Source organism: Manacus candei, unplaced genomic scaffold, assembly GCF_025592945.1.
Source record: "Manacus candei isolate 608988 ecotype Guabito, Panama unplaced genomic scaffold, ASM2559294v1 h1tg000084l, whole genome shotgun sequence".
Taxonomy (NCBI): Eukaryota; Metazoa; Chordata; class Aves; order Passeriformes; family Pipridae; genus Manacus; species Manacus candei.
The window spans coordinates 1,645,728-1,670,589 of NW_026138132.1; the positions used below are offsets into that span (position 1 = coordinate 1,645,728).

Below are 24,862 nucleotides of genomic sequence, written 5' to 3' on the forward strand. Positions count from 1 at the left end.
CTGCGGATATTCCTGAAAATCCCCTTCCCCCAAAAAGCTCTGCTCCGTTTTATTTCCCCCTCCCCAGCGCCGCTCGCAGCTCCGGCCCCCTCCCCTTTTCCCCATTCCAGGGTTGGGGTTTTCCACCACGAGAGAAAATCCTCCTTTGGAAAAACCAAAAAAAAAAAAAAACCAAAACAACACCCTCAAAAACCAGGGGGAAAAAAAAAAAACAACCCCGATGAAACCAGGAAGAAAAAAAAACCACCAAAGTGTCCCAGCGCCGGTGAGAGGGTCCCTCCTGCCGCCTCGGCATTCCCGCGCCTCGGCATTCCCGGCGCTCCGGAGGGTCTCAGTCTGTCCCTGCCCCCCCCTGGCCGCAGCAGGAGCTGGGGGTGAGGCCGAGTGCCAGCGGGCACTGGTGGGCACTGGTGGGCACTGGTGGGAGCGTCCCCGTCCCGCCGGCCTTTCCCTCCCCTCTATAGTCCCGGTGCCAGCAGCAGGATGGGCCCCAGGAGCACAGGGAGCAGGGTCCGGCCCGCCCGGGGTCGGCTGCATCCCCCCTTCTGGTCCACGAAGGTCTTCTGGTCCGGCATCGTGTCCGTGGTCAGCTGGGGCTGGGGGCAGAGGAGGCGTCAGCAGGGTGGGTTTTGGGGGGGTGGGAGCATCCAAGGGAAAAGCATCCCTGGATAAACGCCTGGTGTTCCCTTCCCTCATCCCTGATGTCCTTCCCTCATCCCTGGTGTCCTTCCCTCATCCCTGATGTTCCCTTCCCTCATCCCTGGTGTTCCCTTCCCTCATCCCTGATGTCCTTCCCTCATCCCTGGTGTCCTTCCCTCATCCCTGATGTTCCCTTCCCTCATCCCTGGTGTTCCCTTCCCTCATCCCTGATGTCCTTCCCTCATCCCTGGTGTCCCCTTCCCTCATCCCTGGTGTCCTTCCCTCATCCCTGCTGTCCTTCCCTCATCCCTGCTGTCCTTCCCTCATCCCTGGTGTTCCCTTCCCTCACTCCTGGTGTCCTTCCCTCATCCCTGGTGTTCCCTTCCCTCATCCCTGGTGTTCCCTTCCCTCATCCCTGGTGTTCCCTTCCCTCATTCCCCGTGTCCTTCCCTCATCCCTGGTGTTCCCTTCCCTCATCCCTGCTGTCCTTCCCTCATCCCTGGTGTTCCCTTCCCTCATCCCTGGTGTTCCCTTCCCTCATTCCCCATGTCCTTCCCTCATCCCTGGTGTTCCCTTCCCTCATCCCTGCTGTCCTTCCCTCATCCCTGGTGTCCTTCCTTCATCCCTGGTGTCCTTCCCTCATCCCTGGTGTCCTTCCCGAGCTGTCTGCACAGGGAAACAGCTCCCAGGGCCAGGATCCCCCTCCCTGTGCTCCCTCCCTGCCCCAAACCCACCTCTGAGTAGCACAGGCTCTGCTCTTTGGACTTGTTTGGCTTCAGTCCTTGTTCCTGGGGAGGAGAAGGCAGGAAGGGTGAGGGCAGGGATGGGAACCGGGGTTTGGAGTCCTGGATTTCCCTGTGGAAATCGGGGCTAGGAGCCCATGGCTGGGGGGTGAGGCACAAAGAGAAAGGTGAGCAGGAGGAGAAGGATGAAGAAAAGCTCATCCCTTTTCCACGGGCAGCTCAGGGTCTCCGCCGGGCTCCTGCCTTGCACCCCTGCTGCAAATCCTCCTGCTGTGGACACCCACAGACCCCATCCCACCCCTCTCCCCAGGAGCAGAACACGGCCCCACACGCCCAGCCCAGCGCCAGAAAACACGTATTTTCCACATTTCCCCAAAACCACGCGGAATTGGAGCCGTTTTCCCCCCGGAGCAGGAGAAGGAGGGCTCGGGGCAGCCACACCGGCTCAGCTGGGCCGGCAGGTGATGCTGCCCCGGGCGAGGGGCAGGGCACTGACCCCTCCCTTGCCCATTCTCTTCTCCCATCCCTACCTGGGCGGGGGTGCAGGCGGGGCCGACGCTGGTGTCGTAGATGGTGTTGCTGTCGTTGACGTCGTCGGGCAGGGCCGGGCTCTTCTCCGCCCTGGGAGGCACCGTGACGGGGGGAGAGGGGTTTTTGGGGGCCACGCTCACGTCGCTCCCGTTGCCAAAGGCCTGGATGGCGTTTCCTGGGGGCGGGAGAGGTTTCAGGGGGGGTGGGTGATGCGGCAGGGTGGGGTGAGGGAGCGGGGCAGGGGGAGAGGGGGAAGCGCCTTACGGAGACAGGGGTTTTCCGTGAAGTCCCGGAGGAACCTCTCGCACTCCTCCTCCATGTTCCCGCTGCCCTTGCAGGAGCACCAGGGCGAGATGGTGATGCTGGTGGTGCTGGCGTCGACGTAGTTGGGGGTCATGTCGAAGCCTGGCAAGGAGGAGGAGGAGGAGGAGGAGGAGGAGGAGGAGGAGGAGGAGGGACAGGGATGAAGCCAGGGTGGGAGGGAGACCCTTCCCCAGCCCGAGGCTGCCACTCACCGATGAGCCCCGCGTAGGAGCCCAGGCACGCCTGGTAGTTGTCCCCGGGGCAGCTGGTCAGGGACTGGAAGGTGGCCTGGCAGTTGGTGTGGAAATCGGCCAGACGGGACCTGGAAGGGGAAGAGAAGGGGGAGAGGGATGGGATTGCACCGCCTGTCCCAGCACGGGGCAGCTCGGGGGTATTTCAACAGGATAGAGGGGAAGATAAGGGGGAATATAAAGGGGAACACAAAGGGGAACATAAATGGGATTAAAGGAAGGAGATCTAAGTGAGAGCTGAACTCAGGCGGTGAAACTTGTCCCACCTCTGTCGCCCCACACTGACAAGGGGGCATGGGATGAGGGAGCCAGCCCTCATTCCCGAGGGAATGAACCCCCTCCAAGCCTGGCACCCTCATTCCTCCATCCCTCCCTGCTCCCCAAGCCCTCTCCAAGCGCTGCTCCACCGGCAGAGACCCCATAAACTTCCCGGCCTCGTTTGGCCTCTCCCGGGCGTCGTTACAGGGCCAGAAAATTTCACTGCCTGGATTTATCCTCCCCCCTGGAACCTTCCAGCTCAGAGTGCAATTAAAGTGCCTGAGGCTGGGAATTACAGTTTTCCTTTCTTCTTTTGAAGTCGAGAAGGGAGGGGGGAGGAAAACCCCCCCAAAAGGCAGCGGGGTGGGGGTGAGATGCTCCCCCCCCCGCTACCTGACCCGGGAGAACCAGCAGAGATGGGGAGAACCAGCAGCAGCAGGAGGAATAAGGGAGGGCCACGAGGAGCTGATTTCCATCCCTCAGTCGGATTCCTGGCTTGGTTCCCCCGTCCCATCTTCCCTCCTGCACGGGATCAGCACGAGGAGCGACGGGAGCAGAAGTTCCACGGGAGGTGTCCCTTCCCCGTGGCCTTTAAGGTCCCTCCCACCCCAAACACTGCGTGATTCCGCCATTCCACGATTATTCCCAGGGGTATCCGTGACCTGGCTGGGCTGACACACACCCACCCCTCGCACGGGGAGGGATCCCCCAGGTCGGGAACTGGAATTCCCTGAAGGAGTGGGAAGAGCAGAGAAGAGGATGGACAGACGGCCCAGGGGGACAGAAGGACGGGCTGCAGGTTCCCAGGGAGACTCGGCCATGGAATGGACAGACAGGAGGGTGAGTCGTGGCCCCTCTGGAGGAATCTCCCACCCCGAGGATGAGCCCTGGCATTTCCCAGTGGAAAAGCTCCTCGGCTCCCTTTTTCCCCCCCCTGCACTTCACACACCCCGCAGGAGGAGCAGGAATACATTTATTTCCCTCAGCTTCCTTTCCTCCCTTCTTAATTAAATGTCAGCTTTGTCCAGGCAGTGATTGAATCTTCCAGCAGTACCTGCCTGGAGCCGCGGGAACCGACGGGAAATTGCGTCATTTTTTCGTTCCTTAAATAGGAATGGTTTGTTTTCAGGAGGCTTTTGAGCAAATTAAACACCGGGAACAAATGAAGCAGAGGCTGAACGGAGCAGATTCCTTCCACCCACCCCAGAATTCCTCCTCCCCGTTCCAGATCCCGAGGCAGGGACCACCAGGGAGGAGCAGGAACGCTGCAGTTCCAGGGGCTACATCCCAGGGAAAGGGATGAAGGGAAACAGGGAAACGATGTGGACACCCCATCCCTGGAAGTCTCCCAGGGGCCAGGTTGGAGCAACCAACTTGGCAGGGGGTGGAATGGGATTCCTGTAAGGTCCCTTCCAACCCAAACCACTCCACAATCCTCAGATTAAGAGGGAATAAAGGGAGGGAATAAAGCCCGGCTGCTCCGGGCCGGACCAGCACACTGGATGCTCCATATGGGAATGCAGTGGGATTCCTGGAGACTCTTGCTGGTGACCGAGGGCCTAATTGGGTGCTAATTGCTGCCATCCCAACGCCCATCCAAGCCCAGCAGCATCAGGCTCCTGAGTATTTCATGCCCAAGATGCCGGGATTACTCTGTGGTTTTTCCAGGGATTCGCAGGGACCGAGGGGGAAAAGGGCTTTAAAAGACACGAGCCCGGAGAGGCAGCCGGGAAAGGCGCCTGTCCCCCTCCCCTGCAGAGCCGGGGATGTTCAAGAAGCTGCGACAACACGCGGAAAAAAACCCTCGGCGAGACATGAAAAACCCGCGGGCCCCGCTGGGCATCCCCCTCCCAGCGCTGCCTCTGCCTCGTGTCCTGCTGGAGAGGAATCCTTTTGAAGCCGGGAGATGCTGAGATAAAACAAAGATTAGCCTCAGACGCGGGCAGGTGATTCAAAGAGCCCCCGGAGGAAGGAGGGAAGCCGGGACAAAACTCCCGCTTTTGTGGATGAACCCCCACCAAAGGCAGCAGAGGGGGGAAAAAAAAAGAAAAAACAAGCAAAAAGATCAATGGGGAGATTGGTTTGATGTGGGAAAAGTTCTGTGCCACCTCTGGGGAGCGGGGTGGCCCGTTCTGGTGGGAGCCAGGGGAGCCCGAGTTGGGGTTTTGGGGAAAGCTGAATTTCTGCCTGGCTCGGTGGGGTGGGCGCTGCTCCCTCATCCCGAATTTCAGGAGGAATTCCTTCGTGGAAGGGGCTGTCAGGCACCAGAAGGGGCTGCCCAGGGAGGTGGGGGAGTCCCCAAGCTCTGGGCAGGGTGACAAGGAGGGGGTGAGGTTGGACTTGGCGATCTCGGAGGGGCTTTTCCAACCTCAGGTTCCTCGCTCGGGGACAGGGGGACAGCAGGAAAAAAAACAAACAGAAAAAAAAGGCAAACCCCACCATAAACCGAAGGAGAAACCCCCAAATTAGGGTGAGCAGAGGCAAACCAGCTAGAGGGGGGAAAAAAATCAGGAGATAAACCAGCCCAGCTCCTCAGTCAGGAGTTCTCCACGTGCCTTTCAGGACACCACGTTTCGATTCCCCGCCGATAAGAGCGGCTCAAAGGCTTTTTTTTTTTATCCTCTTTGCCTCTGCTCGAGCCCTATCATTACCCGGGGAGGGAAGAATTAAGCACACGCATCATTTGGTTTTAATTGAGGGCCTGTTCTATCCCATTGAACTGCTAACTAAGCCGAACAGGAGATTGTGTTTACATAAGCAAAGCCCGGGTCGGTATAGACTTGCTGTCACATTAAGTCAATACTTATGAAGCCTCTCGATTTAATTATTCAGCGAGAATTGACTTATTATTGTGTTAAAAGCCCGGGGAGCCTCGAGGGAGCTGAGCCCTCCCAGCTGCCTCCACATGTGGGGTCCCAAGGGAGGGTCACCCACGAGGTGCTGCCCCACCGACCCCCCCACCCCCCACCCAGAAATCCAAATCCAACCATCTTTAGAGGTTTCCTAATTTAAAAGTTGGATTTGGAGGCTGGTTGTTGCAGGCTGGGAGCTGGGGCAATGTGTCAGCCATTGCCCCTCAAACTCAACCATTGCCCCTCAAACTGCACCATTGCCCCCAAAATTCCACCATTGCCCCCCAAACTGCACCATTGCCCCCAAAATTCCACCATTGGCCCCAAACTCAACCACTGCCCCCCAAACTCCACCATTGCCCCCCAAACTCCATCACTGCCCCTCAAACTCCACCATTGCCCCCCAAACTCCACCATTGGCCCCAAACTCAACCACTGCCCCCCAAACTTAAACTTTGCCCCTCAAACCCCACCATTGCCCCTCAAACTCCATCACTGCCCCCCAAATTCAAACCTTGCCCTTCAAAATCCACCATTGCCCCTCAAACTCAAACACTGTCCCCCAAACTCCACCATTGCCTCCCAAACTCAAACACTGCCCCCCAAACTCAAACACTGCCCCCCAAACTCCACCATTGCCCCCCAAAACTCAAACATTGCCCCCCAAACTCGAACACTGTCCCCCAAACTCAACCATTGCCCCCTCAAACTCCAGCACTGCCCCCCAAACTCCAGCACTGCCCCTCAAACTCCAGCACTGCTCCTCTCCACCAGCTCCCGGAGCCGCTGTTGGATCCAGGAGCAATTTTTCCCTCCTCCTCCTCCTCCTCCTCCTTCCCCACAGCCGAGCACTCGTTACAGGGAGTAATGAGAAAGTTGAGCTGCTGCTGCTCCGCTGTTTATCAAGGAAACATCCATTCCGGATGGCATTTTGTCTCTGCTAAACAAAGGCCGGGAAGGCTTTAAAGAAAAGAAGTGTTTTGTTCCCAAATTCGGTGTTTAATCAACACCCAGCCGGGCCGGTTCTGCTCATTCCCGACCCCAAAAGCCGAAAAGAGGCGGCTCTGCTGTGCCCAAATATCTCCCTGATGGGCACAGACACCCTGGGAGGGGCTGGGAAGATCCCTCACCCCATCCCCCAGCCTTAAATACACCAAAAACAGGGATAGAGAAACTCTGGGAAATGATCCCTCACTCTCCCAGGAAAAACAGGGATAAAAACTCTGGGAAATGATCCCTCACCCCCCACTCCCCCAGCCTTAAATACACCAAAAACAGGGATAAAAACTCTGGGAAATGAACCATTAGCCCCCACTCCCCCAGCCTTAAATACACCAAAAACAGGGATAAAAACTCTGGGAAATGATCCCCCACTCCCCCAGCCTTAAATAAACCAAAACCAGGCCACTCTCTCAGCCTTAAATACACCAAAAACCAGGGATAAAAACTCCAGGCAATGAACCATCAGCCCCTGGATGCTGAGGGAGCTCCAGCCAGTGGAGGCTGGGAAATTCTTCAGCCCCAGCACCACTGGAGCGTGTAAGACCAGATTATTTGTGTTCCCGACTTGCTGATGCAAGATGAAAAAATACAGCAAAGCTGCAGCTGCTGAAATCAGCTCTTTTCTCCCCCTTCTTCCCTTCCCTTTCCTCTCCTCCTTCGCTGAGGTTAGTGCTTTTTTTTTTTTCTTTCTTTTTTGGAAAAAGGGGTTTTTTTTACATTCCGGGAGCTCAAAAACCTGCCGGTCGCCGCAATCAGACACAAAAGCCCCGGGAACTCGTCGGGCTCCCGGAGCGCCGGGAAAAGCTTCCCTGGGCACAAAGGGCCGCGCAAATTGCGGCGATCTGAGCCCGGGGGAGGCGGGGAAGGGCCCGGGGGGATTGGTTTTTGAAGTGGTCAGCCGGGTCAAGGGCGTTGGAATGGATTTATCCGGAGAAAATAAACGGGATTTGTGCCCCGGAATAACCTACAAAGCCGGGAAGGGGGTGGCACAGTGGATTCTCCGGGTCCCACTGCCAGTGGGATCAGCCCATGGAGAGCTGGGATTCTCCGGGTCCCATTGCCAACTGGGATCAGCCCCCATAGAGCTGGGATTCTCCAGGTCCCCCTTCCAACTCCTCAGCTTTTCTGGGGAGGAAAGGCCCCTTCCTGCCCGGGGCAGGTGTGTTATCCCCCATCTCCTGTCACTGCTGGCTTTGGGAACACTCGGGATCTGCTTCCAGTTCAATCCCTCACCAGGCCCCTGTCAGGTAAGGATGAGCATCAACCTGCTGGGTAAACACAGGGATATCAGTGGGAAATCCCTTGGGATGAGGGGACATGGAGGGGTTTCGTGCCTGGTCGCTCCCGTGTGGAGATGCCAGAGGGGAGTGGATGGGATGAGACCTTCCCCTGAAAACCCAGATCCAAGGAGTGCATCCATGTCCTGGAACACCCCACCAGGAGGGGAAAACACCTGAGGCTGCAGCACAGCTCTGCTGGAAACAACGAAACTCTGGGTTGGGGTGTCCTGCAGAGCGAGGACCCCCATCCAGGCAGCCCCCAGCACCATCCCCACCCCAGAAAAGCGCACTTCCACCTCGGAGCAAACACTCCAGGCAGCTGCTGCACCTTTCCTCCCGTTGCTGCTTCACCTCTTCCAGCTGGAATTCCATCTCAGGCAGGTTCAGGCTCCTCATTAACGCTCGGCAGCTCCGTGGCCGCTCGCCCGGGTTATCCCTCTCCCTCCCCCGCAGCATCCCCCCTCGGAGCGAGCTGATGGAGAGGTGCTGCCACTCACCGCTATCTTTTATTCATGGGCCTTGGCTCATTGTATTACTTTTTGACAGAAAGCCCCAATTCCCACATTTCCAGCGGCTCCCGAGGAAGACCCGGAGCTCTCATTTCTTCCGCCGGGAAACTCCATCACCCCGATGGCAAAGAGGAGCAAAGCCCCTCCTGCTCCTGGCAGGAGGCAGATCCCTGACGAGGCTGATCCAGCCCCTGGAGGGTTTTTTGCCGGGTGAATAATGAGTTTCATAACTGCACAGGAGCCTGAGCTCCCACCTTTGCTCCTCCGCGGGGGAAGTGGCGGATTTCAGCAGCCAGGAAGGTTTTTTTGGGATGCTGGGAGCACAGGGAGGGGTTGGGCTGCTTGCAGGGCACGTGTGTGACCTCCTGCCCTTTGAACATTCACCCCTCCACAGCTCGGGGAGGTGGAGCAGTCCCAGGTGGGGAATGGAGCTGCACATTCCCCAGGGATCCGGCTCTGCCGCTCGCAGCAGCGAAGGGAGGCTCCATCCCTGTTCCCTGGGATTCTCCAGGTCCCACAGCTAATGAGGACATGCTGGGAGCAGCCCCCAGAGAACTGGGATTGTCCTGCTCCCACTGCCAGCTGGGATCAGCCCATGGAGAGCTGGGATTCTCCAGGTGCCACACCTAACTAGGACATGTTGGGATCAGCCACCGGAGAGCTGGGGTTCTCCAGGTCCCACTGGGGTTCTCCAGGTCCCCCTGGGATTCTCCAGGTCCCACTGCCAACTGGGATCAGCCCCCACAGAGCTGGGGTTCTCCAGGTCCCACTGGGGTTCTCTAGGTCCCCCTGGGATTCTCCAGCTCCCACTGCCAACTGGGATCAGCACCCAGAGAGCTGGGATTCTTCAGGTCCCACTGACAACTGGGATCAGCCCCCACAGAGCTGGGATTCTCCAGGTCCCCCTGGGATTCTCCAGCTCCCACTGCCAGCTGGGATCAGCCCCCACAGAGCTGGGATTCTCCAGGTCCCACACCTAACTAGGACATGCTGGGACCAGCCCCTGCAGAGCTGGGATTCTCCAGGTCCCACTGACAACTGGGATCAGCCCATGAAGAGCTGGGACTCTCCAGGTCCCCCCAGGACTCTCCAGCCCCCCCTTCCAGCCCCCCCTTCCAACCACACCCGCCCCTTTACCTGCACAGGTGATCCGCCCGGCAGGTGCCCCGCAGGTCCAGGCAGTTGGGCTTCTCCTTGTCCTCGTAGGAGCAGGAGGGGACGATGGTCTGGCGGCGGCGCTCGGCGCAGGCGCGGTCCTTGCAGGAGCAGAAGAGCAGGCGGAAGGTGAACTCGCCGGGCACGCGGTCGAAGAACTGGCGCAGGGCCTTGTGGCACTTGCGGCGGCTGCAGGGCTCGGCCCCCGCCAGCTCCCGGCTGCACGTGGAGATGTACCCCGAGCGCAGGCGCTTGCAGTTGTCGTTCAGGTTGCAGGCCTTGGCCGCGTCCAGGCAGTGGTTGCTCTTGGAGGAGGCGGCGGGGTCCATCCCTGCGGAGGGAGGGAGGGAGGTGGGGAGGTGGTCTTGGGTCTGGGGATGAACTCTGAAACTCAGGGAGAAGCTTCTCAGCTCAGGGGTTAGGAGGAATCCTCAAAGCTGGAAGGATGCCTCTCAACCTGGGGAGAAGCCCTCAAACCTAAGGAGAAGCCCTCAAACCTAAAGAGGAGTCCCCAGACCTGGGGAGAAGCCCTCAAACCTGGGGAGAAGCCCTGGGACCTAAAGAGAAATCCTCGAACCTGGGGAGAAGCTTCTCAGCTCAGGGGTTAGGAGGAATCCTCAACTTGGAAAGATGCGTCTCAACCTGGGGAGAAGCCCTCAAACCTAAAGAGAAGTCTTCACACCTGGGGAGAAGCTTCTCAACTCAGGGATGAGGAGAAACCCTGAAAGCTGGAAAGATGCCTCAACCTGGAGAGATGCTCTGAAACCCTGAGGGAAGCCCAAAAACGTGGGGAGATGCCTCTAAAAGCTGGGACTGGGAGATGCCTCTCCAACCTGGGAAGATGCTCTGAAACCCGGGGAAAAGCCTCTCAATCCTAAAGAGAAGCCCTCAGACCTGGGGAGATGCCTCTCGACATGGGGAGATGCTCTGGGGAAGGGCTGGCATCGGTGCCACCCCCCTGGCATCTCCAGCACGGCCCATCCCTGCCCTGCTGGCAGTGGGGAAGGGGCTGGATGGTTCCCCCCCTCCCCAATTTGGAGGCCCCCACCCAGCCCAGGGAGGGTTAAACACCCCCCAAAACCAGGGGGACCCAGTCAGGCAGCTCTGAGTGCATAATTCATGCCAGGAACTGGCAACGTTTCCTTCCCCTTTGTCAATTATTCAGAGAATAATTATTAATTATTCAGCCCCTCTCCAAAGCAGAATAATCTGCCAAACCACAGAGGGCCCCTCAGCCCCCACAGCCTCTCCCCAAAACTGGGGCTCAGTGCAGCTTTTTAGGGGCTCAGTGCTGCTTTTTTGGGGTTCAGTGCTGCTTTTTTGGGGTTCAGTGCTGCTTTTTAGGGGCTCAGTGCTGCTTTTTAGGGGTTCAGTGCTGCTTTTTAGGGGTTCAGTGCTGCTTTTTAGGGGCTCAGTGCCACTTTTTAGGGCCTCAGTGCCACTTTTTAGGGGCTCATGTTCCTGTGACAACTGCTCCAAGCCCTGCAAGTGGTTAACAGCAGATCTCCTGCCCAAAGCCGGGATTTTGGGATCTCTGGGAAGGAAGTGCCAGCTTATTGTCTAAACCCCCCTGAGCATCTCATCACTCCTGCCCTGCCCAGGACCTGCAGGGACCTGGATGCATCTTAATGGGGTTTCTGGGGAGCTCATTAATAAAGCAGGAAAGGCCATGAAAGTTTCATGAGCAGGGGAGGAAACCGGGGGGCTGAGGGGCTGGGCAGGGGACCTGGGGCCACTTGGCATCCCCTCTGCAGGCCCTGGTGGCCCCTCAGGAGAAGCCCTGACGCCGATGTGATCCCGGGGAGGGGGGGAGGCAGCCTCATCCCAAACATCCCAAACATCCCAATCCCGGGAAAATCCACCTCGGGGGGCTCAAACCCGGCAGAGGGGAGGGGGGGGGAATGCACCGTCCCAGCTCTGCTCAGGGGGGTGCCCAGGTGAGCTGGGGGGGCTCCGGGCAGGGCTGCACGACCCCCCCCGAGTTCACGCCGCGACATCTGGGGACACGGGGACATCCTCCCCCTACCCCAAAACCCCACGGCGAGGCGGGTTTGGGGGGAAGGGTGAGGAGGAGAAAGAGCGAGGAGAAGCCAAGGCACTGCTGACCTAATTTGGGAAGGGGGCGGGGGGTGGCAGAGGGAAGGTTGTCATGGAAATGGACGGCAAAAAAGAAGTTGCCGAGGACGGTGGTGGAGTTTGGGATCCTGGGGAGGGGGGGAGAAGGCACGGAGATGCTCCAAGGGGCACGGAGATGCTCCAAAGGGCTCGGCATCCCTCTCCCAGCAGCATTCCAGGCCACCCCCCCCGGGAGGGACAGCAAACAGGGTCCCCCCTCAGCCCCTCCAAATATGAGGCATCTTGAGGGTCTCAAATCTTCCAGAAGACGTGGAACAAGGGGTCTGTGCCCCCCTGGAGCCCCCCCCTCCTCCCCACCCCGGTGCTGGGGACGAGGGAAATCAGGGATTTAAGGGAATTTCAGCCTCTCCAGCCCAACCTCAGCAATCCCCTGTAAATCCGCGGTTGAAGCCGGGAGGTAAAAAAACCTAAATCCCAGCCTAGGGAGGGCTGAAACCGAGAGGATCTGCCCCAAAATGCACCAGCAGGCGGGATCCAGCCCCTCCACCCCCCTCCAGCATCCCAGCCAGCTCCAGGGAGGCCTCGTGTCCCCCCAGGGCACCAGATTTGGGGCGATGGGCGACGAGAGAGGGGCAGGGAAGCAGCTGGAGGAGCTGCAGGAGCTGCAGGACAAGCCCCGGGGAGGGGAGGAGCTGCAGGTTTTCCCTGCCAGGGAGCTCTCTCGGTGGCAGGTCTGTGTTCCCCGGGCACGGGGAAGATAAAGCAGCCAGAGCGTGTTGCTTTTATTACCTGAGAAAATTGAAGCGAGTCTGAATATATCAGAGAGACGAGAGGTGACCGGCTCGTAGGGGGAAGCTTCATAAAATTCTTCTCCTGCCGTGGGAGGAGAGAAGGAAGGGAGGGAGGGAGGAAGGAAAAGCAAATTAAAACCCACACGGGGAATGGTCTCGGCACGGGCAACCCCCCCCCCCACACACACACCAGCCTGGGATTTGGGAAGGGGGGAAGTAAAAAAGCCTTTAAAAAAAAAGCCTGAAACACGAGGAAAAAAGCTGATTTTGGAGCGGTTCAGGTGGGCTCTGGCTGCTGGGGAGGGGGTGGGTGGGTCCTGCTGCCAGCTCAGCTCCCTGTCCCAGCCGGGGTTGGGAGCAGCTCCAGGAATTGGGGAATTGGGATTTGAAAGGGGATTGGGATTCCTTGGCCATGGCACCCCAGGCTGGAAGTTTGAGGGGCTGTGCTCAGCTCTGGGTTGTTTTATTGTTGTTCCAAACCCCCCATTTGCCTAAAAACCCGCTGTAAGATGGTTTTCCACCCCGTTCCTTGGGAAAACAGGAATATTTCAGTGCAGGGGTACAGACCCTCATCCTCTGAGAGCCCCAGAGTGTCCCCACGCTGCACTCCAGGGGCTCATCCACCACAATCCACACCTTCCAGAGGGAACCTGAGGGGCAGATCCCCCTTCTCCCGTCTTGGATTTCAGGGAAAAAACCCCGTGCTTTTGCTGGGTTAAACCCCAGAAAAAAAAAAAGCCGATTTCAGGACAACCAGCCACGGCCCTCAGGAGAGGAAACGCTCTCCCCAAACCCCGGCGGCCACAGGAAAAAATAAATAATATATATATATATATATATATCTGTAAAAATGAATCGATGGCCGGACTTGGAAAGCCCCGGCTGAGGCTGAGCAGCAGCTGGAGCATCGACCCAGGAGTGCTGGGGCATCCCTTCCCCAGGATCCCTGCGGGCTGGGGAGCTGGGATGGAGCCTGCTGTGTCCCAGGGATGCATCCCGGGGTTCTTCCCAGCCCGAGGCAGCAGCGTTTATCCCGCGGGATTAGGGAGCTGCTCCAAAGGCTGCGTGGCCAAGGAGGGACAGGGAGCGGGGCAGGAGGGTTTGCTCCGAGCCCAGCGGCTCCTCAGTGGCATTCCTTGGAAATCTGGGAGGAGGAGACACCGGTGGGATGCCAGGTGGGATGCCGGGCTGAGCCATCTCCACCTCCTGCGGGGTTCCAGCCCGTCCCCCCGTGCCTGCTCTCCCCAGGGTGATGCTCTCTGGGGGCACAGGGAAGGGAACAGGCTCCGGGCAGCCCGGAGGGTCCTTCTCCAGGCCGTTCCCAGCCCCTCCTCCAGCTCCCCGGGTTTCCTCGTGCTCCGATGACAAACAGCACCTTGATTAAAGCGCGTTTAGGAAGCACAGTAACCTCCCGGTGCATTGCTAAGCACAGTAACCTCCCGGTGCATTGCAATGAATAATTAAACCCCAGTTTGACTCCTGCTGCTTTGCCAGGGAAATTACGGAGCATTAAAAGGGCACTGGACCTGCCTGGAGATACAATTAACCCCCAGGAAGGAGGCTGGAGCCAGAGCAGCCCTCCCCGGAGGCAGGGACAGGGGACATTCCCCAGCTGGGAGGACACCAGCCCCGAAATCTTGGCTAGAACGGCACAAGATCAGGATCTGCTTCGGGTTCCTCGCTGCACATTAAAGCAACGAGCTGCTGGATCGCCCCAGAGCTTCCACCTCTCCCCAAGACTTGGCATAATCACTTCTCTTCCTTCCCACCTCCTCCTCCTCCTCCTCCAGGTACAGCTCCTGGAGTACCCAGCAAGCCCTTAAAAACGTCCCTCATTCATTCTTGCAAAGCCCTGGGAAGCTGCTCAATGAAGGCTGTTAATGAGGGGGAGAAAACAATTAAGGAGTAATTCCTGCTCTGGGACGGGTTTTGGGCTCGCAGCTTCCTGTGCTGACCCAGATTTGGAGGGAACTTCACCCAGGGGGGCTGTGAGCTGGGGTACAGCTCCCCCAGCCTCAGGAACAGCTCCCCCAGCCTCCAGTACACCTTTCCCATCCTCAGGCACAGCTTTCCCATCCTCAGACACACCTTTCCCATCCTCAGGCACACCTTTCCCATCCACAGGCACACCTTTCCCATCCACAGGCACAGCTCCCCCACAGAATCCCAGAATCCCAGACTGGTTTGGGTTGGAAAGGGACCTTAAAAAAATCTCCTTCCAACCCCCTCCCACGGGCAGGGACACCTTCCACAGGGATACCCCGTGCCCATCTTGGGCAGCTCAACCCCCACGAGCATCCTCTGGGAATGGGATGCTCACCTGCCTTACCTGGGGTGCCCATCTCCCTTACCTGGGGTGCCCATCTCCCTTATCTGAGGTACCACCTGCCCTACCTGGGGTGCCCATTTCCCTTACCTGGGGCAAAAGAGCTCACCTGCCCTACCTGGAGTACCCCCCTGCCCCACTTGGGGTGCCCACCCGCCTTACCTGAGCTACCCAAGCCCCACCCACCCCATTTCCCCCAGACTCCCCTCCCTCCTCCAACCACGCCAGCACCCCCCTCTCCCCCAACCCCACCCCCTACCCCGCCCTCACCTTCGGTCAGCCCCAGGTGTATACTCCAGTAGATCTGAAGGCACTGAAGCTCCTTCTTCATGCCCCTCTTGCAGCGGCAGTCGTACAGGGGGCTCTCCTGCAGCACCTCCAGCGCCGCCTGGCACTCCTTGTTGGCCAGCATGGTGTTCCTGTCGCGCCCGGCCAGGCACTGGCGCAGGGTGCGGTAGCGGGCGCTGCAGCCGGGCTCGCCCGCGCACAGCTCGTTGGCCCGCACGCAGTCCACGGGCACCCTCCAGCCGCGGGGGTCCTGCCCCGCCGAGCCCGGGGGGGCGGCGGCTCCCAGGCAGCGCAGCATCTCGTCTGGGGCGGGGAGGGGCAGAGAGGAGGGCACATGGAGGTGAGGGAGGGCGGAGATGGGGAGGGGAGGTGTCGTGTTCCCTCCCCGCCCGCCCCGCGCCGGGACCCCGGGTCGTGCCCAGTTATTTTAAAATATCCTCACTGGGTCGTGCCCAGTTATATTTTAAAATATCCTCACTGGGTCGTGCCCAGTTATATTTTAAAATATCCTCGCTGCGTTGGAACGGCTCCCGTTCCTTCCCTCTCTCCAAGGATAAGGGGATTGTTTTCTGGTGGAAGTTAAGGGTGGGAGGTAAATGGGTGCTGACCCTCAGCTGGGCTCTGGGACATCCTCACCCCGGTCCATCCCCACAGAGCTGGGCACCCCTGCATGCCCCTCTGCCTTGGGGTGCAGAAATCACAGAGTCACAGAATCAGCTGGGTTGGAAGGGACCTCTGAGATCATCCAGTCCAGCCCTTGATCCAGCCCCGCCGTGGTTCCCAGCCCATGGCACTGATGCCACATCCAGTCTCTTCTTAAAAACCTCCAGGGATGGAGAATCCACCCCTTCCCTGGGCAGCCCATTCCAATGGCTCAGCACCCTCTCTGGGAAGAATTTCTTCCTAAATTCCAAGGGTAAGGTGATTCTTTTCTGGTGGAAGTTAAGGGTGGGAGGTAAATGGGTGCTGACCCTCAGCTGGGCTCTGGGACACCCTCACCCCGGTCCATCCCCACAGAGCTGGGCACCCCTGCATGCCCCTCTGCCTTGGGGTGCAGAAATGCTCCCAGAGTTTGGAAAGCTGGTGGAACAGAGGCCTCGAGTTTCACCAGATTTTCAAGAACATGATTTTTTTAGCAGATTTTGAAATCAGGATATCCTGAGCTGGGAGGGACCCCCAAGGAGAATCCAGTCCAACCCCTGACCCTGCACAGGCCCATCCCCAAGAGTCTCTCCCTGTGCCCCAGAGGATCATCCAAACCCTCCTGGAGCTCTGGCAGCCTTGGGGCTGTGCCCACTGCCCTGGGGAGCCTGGGCAGTGCCCAACCAGCCTCTGGGGGAAGAACCTTTGCCTGAGATCCACCCTGAGCCTGCCCTGACACAGCTCCAGCCATTCCCTGGCTGCTGTCCCTGGTCCCCCCAGAGCAGAGCTCAGGCCCTGCCCCTCCTCTGCCCTGGGATGAGGTTCCTGGTGGTGACACCTTCGGGCTGTTCCAGGGAGGGAGAGGATTGTTCCATCACCCCTGAAATCAGCCTGGATGTGCCACAGAATCGTGGAATGGTTTGGGTTAGAAAGGACCTTAAAGGTCGAACTGAAAGAGGAGAAATTTAGGTTGGAGGAAGGGAAGAAATTCCTCCCTGGGAGAGTGGGGAGGCCCTGGAATGGATTTCTCGGAGAAGCTGTGGCTGCCCCATCCCTGGAAGTGTCCAAGGCCAGGTTGGGGCAACCTGGGCTGGTGGAAGGTGTCCCTGCCCGTGGCAGGGGGTGGCACTGGATGAATTTAGGGTCCCTTCCAACCCACCCCACTCTGGGATTCCAGGATCTCATTCCACCCCCTGCCACGGGCAGGGACACCTCCCACTATCCCAGGCTGCTCCAAGCGCCATCCAGCCTGGCCCTGGACACTCCCAGGGATGTCACCAGGCACCCCAGAACCCAAGAGGTGCCCCAGGGTGTGGAATGAGCAGGTGGAGGGTTAACCCAACCTCTCCACTCCCAGCCCCACGTGATGCCCCAGGAACCTCCTGTTTCCTATTAAACCAACCCAGCAAATCCGTAACAAATCCGTGACCTCGGCGCGTTCCCAGCCCCGGCGCTGGGGGACAGGGACCCCATGGAGCCCAGGGAAGCAGGAATTCCATCCCAGCTCCCTGCACACGCTGCTCTCAGGGCTTTTCTTTGAGCTGCTCATCGTTTGCAGCCCCATCATGGGATTTTTCGGGCGTCTGACCCGCGGGTTGGGAGTGCCAGAGCTCGGCAGGGAAGCTGTGGCTTGGCACAGGCTCTTCCCCCTGGGGTGGCCTCCTGCCTCCCCACTGTGCCAGCCATCCCTGGGGGTGCCAACTGTCCCTGCTGCCCGGGCCCACTCTCAGCCCCAGCCTCTGTGCCCTCCCCTCCTGCCTCGGCATTCCCGCGGCTCTCACACCGTTCCCATCGTCTTCTCCTTCTCTTTTCCTTTTGGGAATCGATCCTTGCCAAGCCAAGCCCGGGCCCAGCCCCTGTGGGTGCAGTGGGGACTGGGCACAGGCAGCACTGGGCCCCCCCAGCCTGCCCCAGGGACAGGGAGGGCACTCCTGTCACTCCCCCGACTGCCAGATTCCAGGGAAAGCCCCAGAACAGGCAAAAACGGGCATGGCAGGACCTGGAGGGCACCCTGGGCTGCTCCAGAGGGGGATGGACAGGGGGGGCCCTGCTTTGTGCAACACCAGCACCCCCCAGAGGGTGATGGACAGGGGGACCTGGTGAGCACCTGTCCCTGAGCCCCGAGGAGCAGCATTCCCATATTCCCATCCCGTGAGGAGCAGCATTCCCATATTCCCATCCCATGGGAATCTCGGCCTCCAGCTCCCAGCCCGGGTCTGGCAGGGGGACAGTGACACCTACAGGAATGTGACAAGGGCCACCCGTGTCCCCCCCTCGCCCACCAGGACACGTGGGGGGCTCCCAACAGGCAGGGCTGGGCCCCTGCCACCACCCTGGGCTGGGCATTTGTGCCCTGCCACCACCCCAGGCTGGACATTTGTCCCCTGCCACCACCCTGGGCTGGGCATTTGTGCCCTGCCACCATCCTGGGCTGGACATTTGTGCTCTGCCATCACCCTGGGCTGGGAATTTGTCCCCTGCCACCACCCTGGACTGGACATTTATGCTCTGCCACCACCCCGGGCTGGACATTTGTGCCCTGCCACCACCCTGGGCTGGGCATTTGTCCCCTGCCACCACCCTGGGCTGGACATTTGTCCCCTGCCTCCCGCACCCCATGGGAAGGAGTGGCCAGAGGGCCAGGTGGCCACACCCAGCTCTGCCCCCCTGGGTCCTGTGCCAGAGGGGACACTCGGGGGGCCCTGGGGGGGGACAGGGGAAGGAGCAGGGTGGGCAGCAGCAGCAGCCCAGGTGGAAGCAGCTCCACTGCCCGTGGTCAGTGCAAGGAACAGATCCCACAGATCCCTCCTGGGCTTCAGCCGACGATCCCAAACAGGTCCGCAGGGTCCGGGTAACCCACGGTAGATCCAACCTTGGGAAGGCCATCCCTGGCCTGTCAGGATTATATTCCACACGGGAGGCAGGCAGGATCCGTGCAGGCACACTCCTGGCACACGGCCCGGGCTGCTGGAGGAGGAACAGGCAGCCCCGAACGCTCCTGGGGGCAGGAATGCTGGATCTTCACTGTGCTTTGGAATGATGCTGGAAGGGGCTCTGCAGCTTCACACGCTGGGAAAGCCCAGCCTGAGGCATCCAGACAGCCTGAGCCTGCTGTGGCTGCAGGGCAACCACTCCAGGGCATGGAGAGCCATCCCACAGCTCCAGGGGACATGGAGAGCCATCCCACAGCTCCAGGGGACATGGAGAGCCATCCCACAGCTCCAGGGGGACATGGAGAGCCATCCCACAGCTCCAGAGGGCATGGAGAGCCATCCCACAGCTCCAGGGGGACATGGAGAGCCATCCCACAGCTCCAGGGGGACATGGAGAGCTATCCCACAGCTCCAGGGGACATGGAGAGCCATCCCACAGCTCCAGGGGGACATGGAGAGCTATCCCACAGCTCCAGGGGGTATGAAGAGCCATCCCACAGCTCCAGGGGGTATGAAGAGCCATCCCACAGCTCCACCATGTGCCATCCTCGCCCATTCGGTGTCAGATCCAGCTGGTGCTCATCCCAAATCCCTCTGCCCTGGGCCAGGTCTCAGCTCCAAATTCCATCTTCTCCAGCCGATGCCACGAAGCCTCTTCCCAAACAGCCACAATTCCTGCCTCCTGGCTGGATCCATGGGCCCCCCAGGCAGGAACCAGAGGTGCTGGCAGGCAGGTAGGGAAGGGAGACATCCTTGCCCTGATGCAAAAGGCGCTGGACCACCTGGAATATCCTCGTGCACATCCCAGTGCCGGAGTGGGAAGCCCAACAGTAAATCCACCCGCTGGGAGCCAGCAGGGATGTGTGCTGGTGGCGAGCTGGCCCCGTCCTCCTGGCTTTTTCCACCTTGTTTCCATGATCTCGCAGGGAACAGGGATCTGTGAGCCCCTCGGCCTCCCTGGGAGGGTTCCTGCAGCATCCCACACTGTCCAGCCGGGAATGCCAGCGGAGCCCGGAGCACAAAGCCACCCCAACAGAGGAGGAAGGGCAGGCACAGCCCTTCCTCACGCTCACAGCCTGCACAGCACAGCCTGGTCCCTCCAAATCCAGCAGGAATCAGCCCCGACTGCCACCTCCGTGGGTTTTTCCTGGATCCCCCCCTTCCCTTCCCAGCCCTGCAGCCCCACCGAGGCACAGGGTGGGGAGTCTGCGTGGAGGGTGAGACCCAGGGGGGGATTTTTTCACCCCCCTCCCCCCTAAAAACCCTCGCCTGACAGAGCCACCCTCCCTAAACTCCCATCCATAAAACATCTGCAGAGAATTCCAAGCTAATCCTCGGCAGTCTCCGGGGTGTCGGAGCACGGCGAGGATTTGCAGGCAGATGCACAAGGCTCTGCCAGCACACAAGGAGATGGCCCCTTTTCCTCCCCACACCAGCAGCCTCCTTTCCGAGCTCTAAGACACGTTTTCTTTTGCTGGTTCTGCCACAGACCTTCGGGAGAGGGAAATATTTCTCCTCTCTCAACTCGCCCCCAAAAAAGGCTCCCTCCGGAACACGGAGCCTCCCAGAGCCAGGGGGCTGCTCTGGCTCCTTGGGAATGATCCCAGATGTGCAGAGCCGGGTGTTCTCTGCACCAGGATCCTCCCCACGGGGCCACCCTTGGGTGGTCACCCCATCCCTGGGGGTACAACATCCCTGGATCCCCGGGGTGCTCCGGCTCCTCGGGATTTGGGGATGCAGCTTCCCCCCCCCCTGCACCCACAAAGCCTTTGGGGCACCCAGGAATTGGGGGACAGGGGGGTCCTGCTTTCATGCAGGGCGGCTGGACCCCAGTCTGGATGTCTCCAGTGGGGCACCCTGGAGGTCCCTGTCCCCCTGGGGGGTCCCAGCCCCCCAAAATGTCACCATGAGACGTCCAGCGTCGCCTCAGGCATGCGCACAGCTGGCCCCCCAGCCGGGCTGGAGCCCCCCTTTTCTCCCCTGCCCAGGGGTCTCCCCACTCGTGCCCCCTTCTCTCTGTCTCAGAGGGCACAGCTCGTGCCCCCCAGCACTCCCTGGGAGAGGGCACCCCCAAACCGGGGCTGGGGCCCGTGTCCCACCCCACACAGAGGCGTAGGAGGCACCAGCTGACCCCTTCCCACCCCACAGCACCCCTTCAATCCCCGGGATCGCGCCGGGAGCAGGGAGGGGAAGAGCCCCTCACCCCCATTCCAGGCAGGGAGCGGAGCCGAGCTCCACGTCCCTCTGGAGCGGGGTTGGCTCTGCCAACCTTCAAGTCTCCCCCAGCAGCTCCCTGGCCCTTCTCCCTGGCCCCGCAGGACGGTGACAGCCCGCCAGCCCAGCAGAGGCTCAGCGGAGTTTTCCGGGTGCTCGATGCTGCAGGGAGCTGGGATCACACCCGGGAACAGAGAGGGAGCTGGGATCACACCCGGGAACAGAGAGGGAGCTGGGATCACAGACCGGGAACCCACGGGGGGCTGGGATCACACCCCGGGAACCCAAAGAGATCTGGGATCACACACCGGGAACCCAAAGAGATCTGGGATCGCACGCCGGGAACCCAAAGAGATCTGGGATCGCACGCCGGGAACCCACGGAGGGGCCGGGAATCCGGGATGGCATCGGGAGCACGACACGGGCACAGACAGGAGCCACGGCAAGGAGAGCAAAAAAACCGGACATTTCCCACCTGCCTCCTTTTCACCCCAAACCCAGCACGGTCTGTGGGTCCCGTCTCCCCCCTCCCCTTTTCCAGCTGCACCTCCCGTGGGAGGCTGCCCTAGAAATAAATGGGAAGCGTCTCCCGGCGCAGACAAAGCTCCCCGGGAACTCAGCCGCGCTCCCTCTCCCCGGCACCACGCGCGATTCCAGCCGCGGGGACGGCGCTTCCCCACGCACACGAGACACGCCACGGGCTCAACTTTCCCTGCCCGTTCCCCGCGCCGCGTTCCCAGCCTTTGGGAGGGCGCGGGGTGGGGTGGGGAGCAGCACTGGGAGGGCACCACACGGGTGGGAGGGGGCGAGAGGGGCAAATATCCCCCCCGAACGCAAATCCCTGCTGGCTGACGAGAAGGATCGCAGACGAGCAGGGCTGTGCCGGTGGATGATCCCGCTCGCTCCCTGCGCTGCCAGCGGCGGGGGCTGCTTGGGGTTGTGTCCCCCGCGTCCCCCGTGTCCCCCTCCCCGTTTTAAGTTTACAGGGAACAGGAGAATCGAGTTGCCCTTAGTTAAGCCCCTCGCCGCGTCCCCCTCCTGCCGCAGCGCCGGCTCGCAGGGGGTCGGTCCCGCTCTCAGCCCCCGCAGCCTCTCACCCGGGGGTGGGGGGGACTCGCCACCTCGGCCAGGCGACAGCCACCACCCCCCAACATCCCCCCCACCCGCCCGGGGCACCCCGGCCGGGACCACTCACCTACGAAGAGGACGATGCAGAAGGCGTTTGCCAAGATCATGTTAGGAAATCCGCGCGCTCCTCCACGTGTGCAAAAAAATAAAATAAAATAAAATAAAAATTTAAAAAATTTAAAAAAAAAAGGGATGGATCAAAAAAAATAATATATATATATATATATATATATATATATAATAATAATTCCCAAGGCGAGCAGGTAAGATCCCAAATCCTGGAAGGGAAGGGAAGGGAAGAAGGGGGTGTGCTCCGCCCGGCGCGGAGCCGGGTCCTCCTCAGCCGCTCGCCGCCTCCCGCATCCCCGCCGGGCTCCGCTCCGCGCTCCGGGCTCGGCGGCTCCGCGGGGCTCCCGGAGGAGCTTCTGCCGAGCTCCGGCTGCCGGGGCGGCGGGGAGGGGGCGCGGCGAGGGGCGGCCGCGCTCCGCCGAGCCCCGGCGAAGGGGCCGAGCCGGCGGTGCCGCCGTCCCCTCCCCGCCCCCCCGGCCCTGCCCGCCCCCTCCGCCCGCACCGGGGGCCGCGCTCGGCGCGGGGGCAGCGCAGCCGCGGACGCCCTTCCACCGCCCTTCCTTCCGCCGGGGCGGGGGGCTGCGAGGGGGCGTGCGGAGACCCCCCCGCTCGCCGCCTTTGTCACCGTCTTTATCCCTCTCACCCCTCCCCCGGCTCCCCGGCTCGCCATCCATCCCTTCTTCCCGAGGGGATGCACCTGCCCGGATTGAACAGGGGACCCCCGGGGCGCCCCGCGGCTGCAGAGACAAAGGAGAGACCCCCCACCCTTCCCAAACGTCCTCCCCCTCCTTCCCCGGGACCATCCCCGGGTCCCTGCGCTGCTGCAGCCGTGGGGTTGGGAGGGAGGGATGCTCTGGGGAGGGGAGGGGGTCCCTGGAGGGGTGGTGACCATGGGGATGGGAGAGAGGGATGCTCTGGGGAGGGGAGAGGGTCCCTGGATGGGTGGTGACCGTGGGGATGGGAGAGGGGCACCCGGGGGGGCTGCAGGGACAAGGTGCCTCCTCCCTGGATGGGGGACCACCCTGGGGACCCGCGGGGCTGCAGGGGCAGAGGGACAAGGTGACAAGGCATCAGCTGCCAGGGGGAGGGAGCCAGGAGAGCCCACCCAGCTGCTCTGTGCCCCCGGGGTCTGCAGGAGGAACTGCACACACAGACACACACAGACACACACACAAACACACACAGACACACACACACACACGTGTGCTCGTGCACAGACCCCAGCCAGCCAGGGAATTAGACATTCCCATGGGAGGCTCCTCTGGCAGCAGCACCCTGCTCATCCTTCCTGCTCATCCTTGGTACCCTCCAGCCCCTGTGCCCCCCCCTCCCCGAGGCTGGGAATGGGGGTCGCCACCACCCTGCCCCCCCCGCTGCCCCCTGGGCAGGGTCCTCACTGCAGGGTCTCCCTCCTCCCAGCCCTCTCACCCCTCTCTCCATCCATATTTGGGGTCAGGGCCCTCCAAGGGCCGGAGATGGGGGGTCCTGGCCAAGGAAGCGGGAAGGAGGAGGAGGAGGAGGCTTTGCTTTGCTACCTCAAGGTAATAAAAGGCCTCGGGAGCGGGAGGGGATGTTGGGGAGCACAGCACTGAGCCCCCCCCTTCCACACATCCTCGTCTCTCCGGAGCCAGGGCCTTTGGAAAACAGCTGGCACATCACCTTGGCAGAGGGAACAAAGGAGCACAATCCTCCAGAGCGAGGGGTCAGGCGGAGAGAAAGGGGAGGAGGACAAACAGCAGCTCAGAGCAGACACATTAGCGAGGCTGCCCGGTTAACATCCTGCCCGTCCTATTCTCTGCCTGCTCTTTGCTCTCCCTGCCTCGCCTTCTCTTTAGAAAGAAAAAACCACACGTAGGCTGTGACTTAGCAGGATGTTCCTGCGCTTTCACGGCTCCTGAATGGAGCCAGCGCTGGGAAGGGGTGTCCTGAGCTGCCCGGGCTTTGCTTTGGGCAGGGCTGGCTGCTCGGGGTGTCACAGCCGTGTCCCTGCAGGGGCGTGGCAGTCCCGGTGCGCCGATCCCTCTGTCCCTCTGTCCCTCTGTCCCTCTGTCCCCTGCTCTGCGCTGGGAGGGGTCTGATGGGCTGGATGATCGCCGGGTGCCTCTGTCCCAGGAAGGCAAATAAATCCCTGCTTTGGCTCCTGCCTGAGCGGCACCTCGGAGCCGAGCCGAGGGAAAGGATCCCCTCCGCCAGAAGAGGGATCTGCTCTCCACTCTCCTTTCTGCTCTTTGGCCTCTCCACTGTCTCCCCCTCCTGCCTTCCCAGGCTCAGGGCTGGGCTGTGGCAGAGGGAAGGATTTCTCAGCCCCCCACCCAGGTGACACCCGAGGGCTTTTGCCCCCAGAGCTGCCACAAGAGGGACAGGCAGAGCTTCCCCTCGGCTTTCCCCGCGTTTTAGTTCCTCAGTGTTCCCACAGAGACCCTCATCCCCCTCCCCAGGACCTGCTGCCCGTGGGAACACCCACCTCTAGTTACCTGAGCAGGTTGATCTGCTCGGCCACAGCACCCACCTGAGGGAGGGATGGGGCAGGAGCCCTGAGCTTTGTGTCCTGGGCTGGGTTAATCCCAGCAGCATTCCCACTGCAGGCACTGGCTGTGGAGCTCATCCCTGCTCCAGCCTTATCAGGAGCAGCCAGCAGCTACCTGGCCTCTCAGTTCGGATTTATTCCAGGGGAATTTACAGCCTGGCAGCTCCTTAAATCAGGGGCACGGCACGGGAAGCATCCCCCTGGTCGGCCTCCCCCCTCAGCCCGTGGGTTTGGGGGCAGGGGAGGTTGGATTTTTGGGTTTTCCCTTTAGGACAAGGGGAGAGGGATGGGATGGTGGAGGTGGCTCTTCCCTGGCAGCTTTTGGGGGGCACACGGGAGGGGCTG

At 60.7% G+C, this 24,862-nt stretch overlaps 1 protein-coding gene across 1 annotated transcript; it reads right to left on the reverse strand.

Annotated features, from left to right (window-relative positions):
* Positions 1–210: 210 nt before the first annotated feature.
* On the reverse strand, positions 211–22,326 carry GFRA2 (GDNF family receptor alpha 2). Its single transcript, XM_051811869.1, has 9 exons — positions 21,989–22,326; positions 14,987–15,307; positions 12,389–12,472; positions 9,506–9,854; positions 2,429–2,538; positions 2,178–2,318; positions 1,913–2,088; positions 1,374–1,427; positions 211–596 (listed from the first exon to the last, which is right to left on the reverse strand). Exons 1-9 carry the CDS (start codon positions 22,026–22,028, stop codon positions 459–461), a joined length of 1,413 nt encoding a protein of 470 aa, XP_051667829.1. The 5' UTR covers positions 22,029–22,326; the 3' UTR covers positions 211–458.
* Between the last annotated feature and the right edge of the window lie 2,536 nt (positions 22,327–24,862).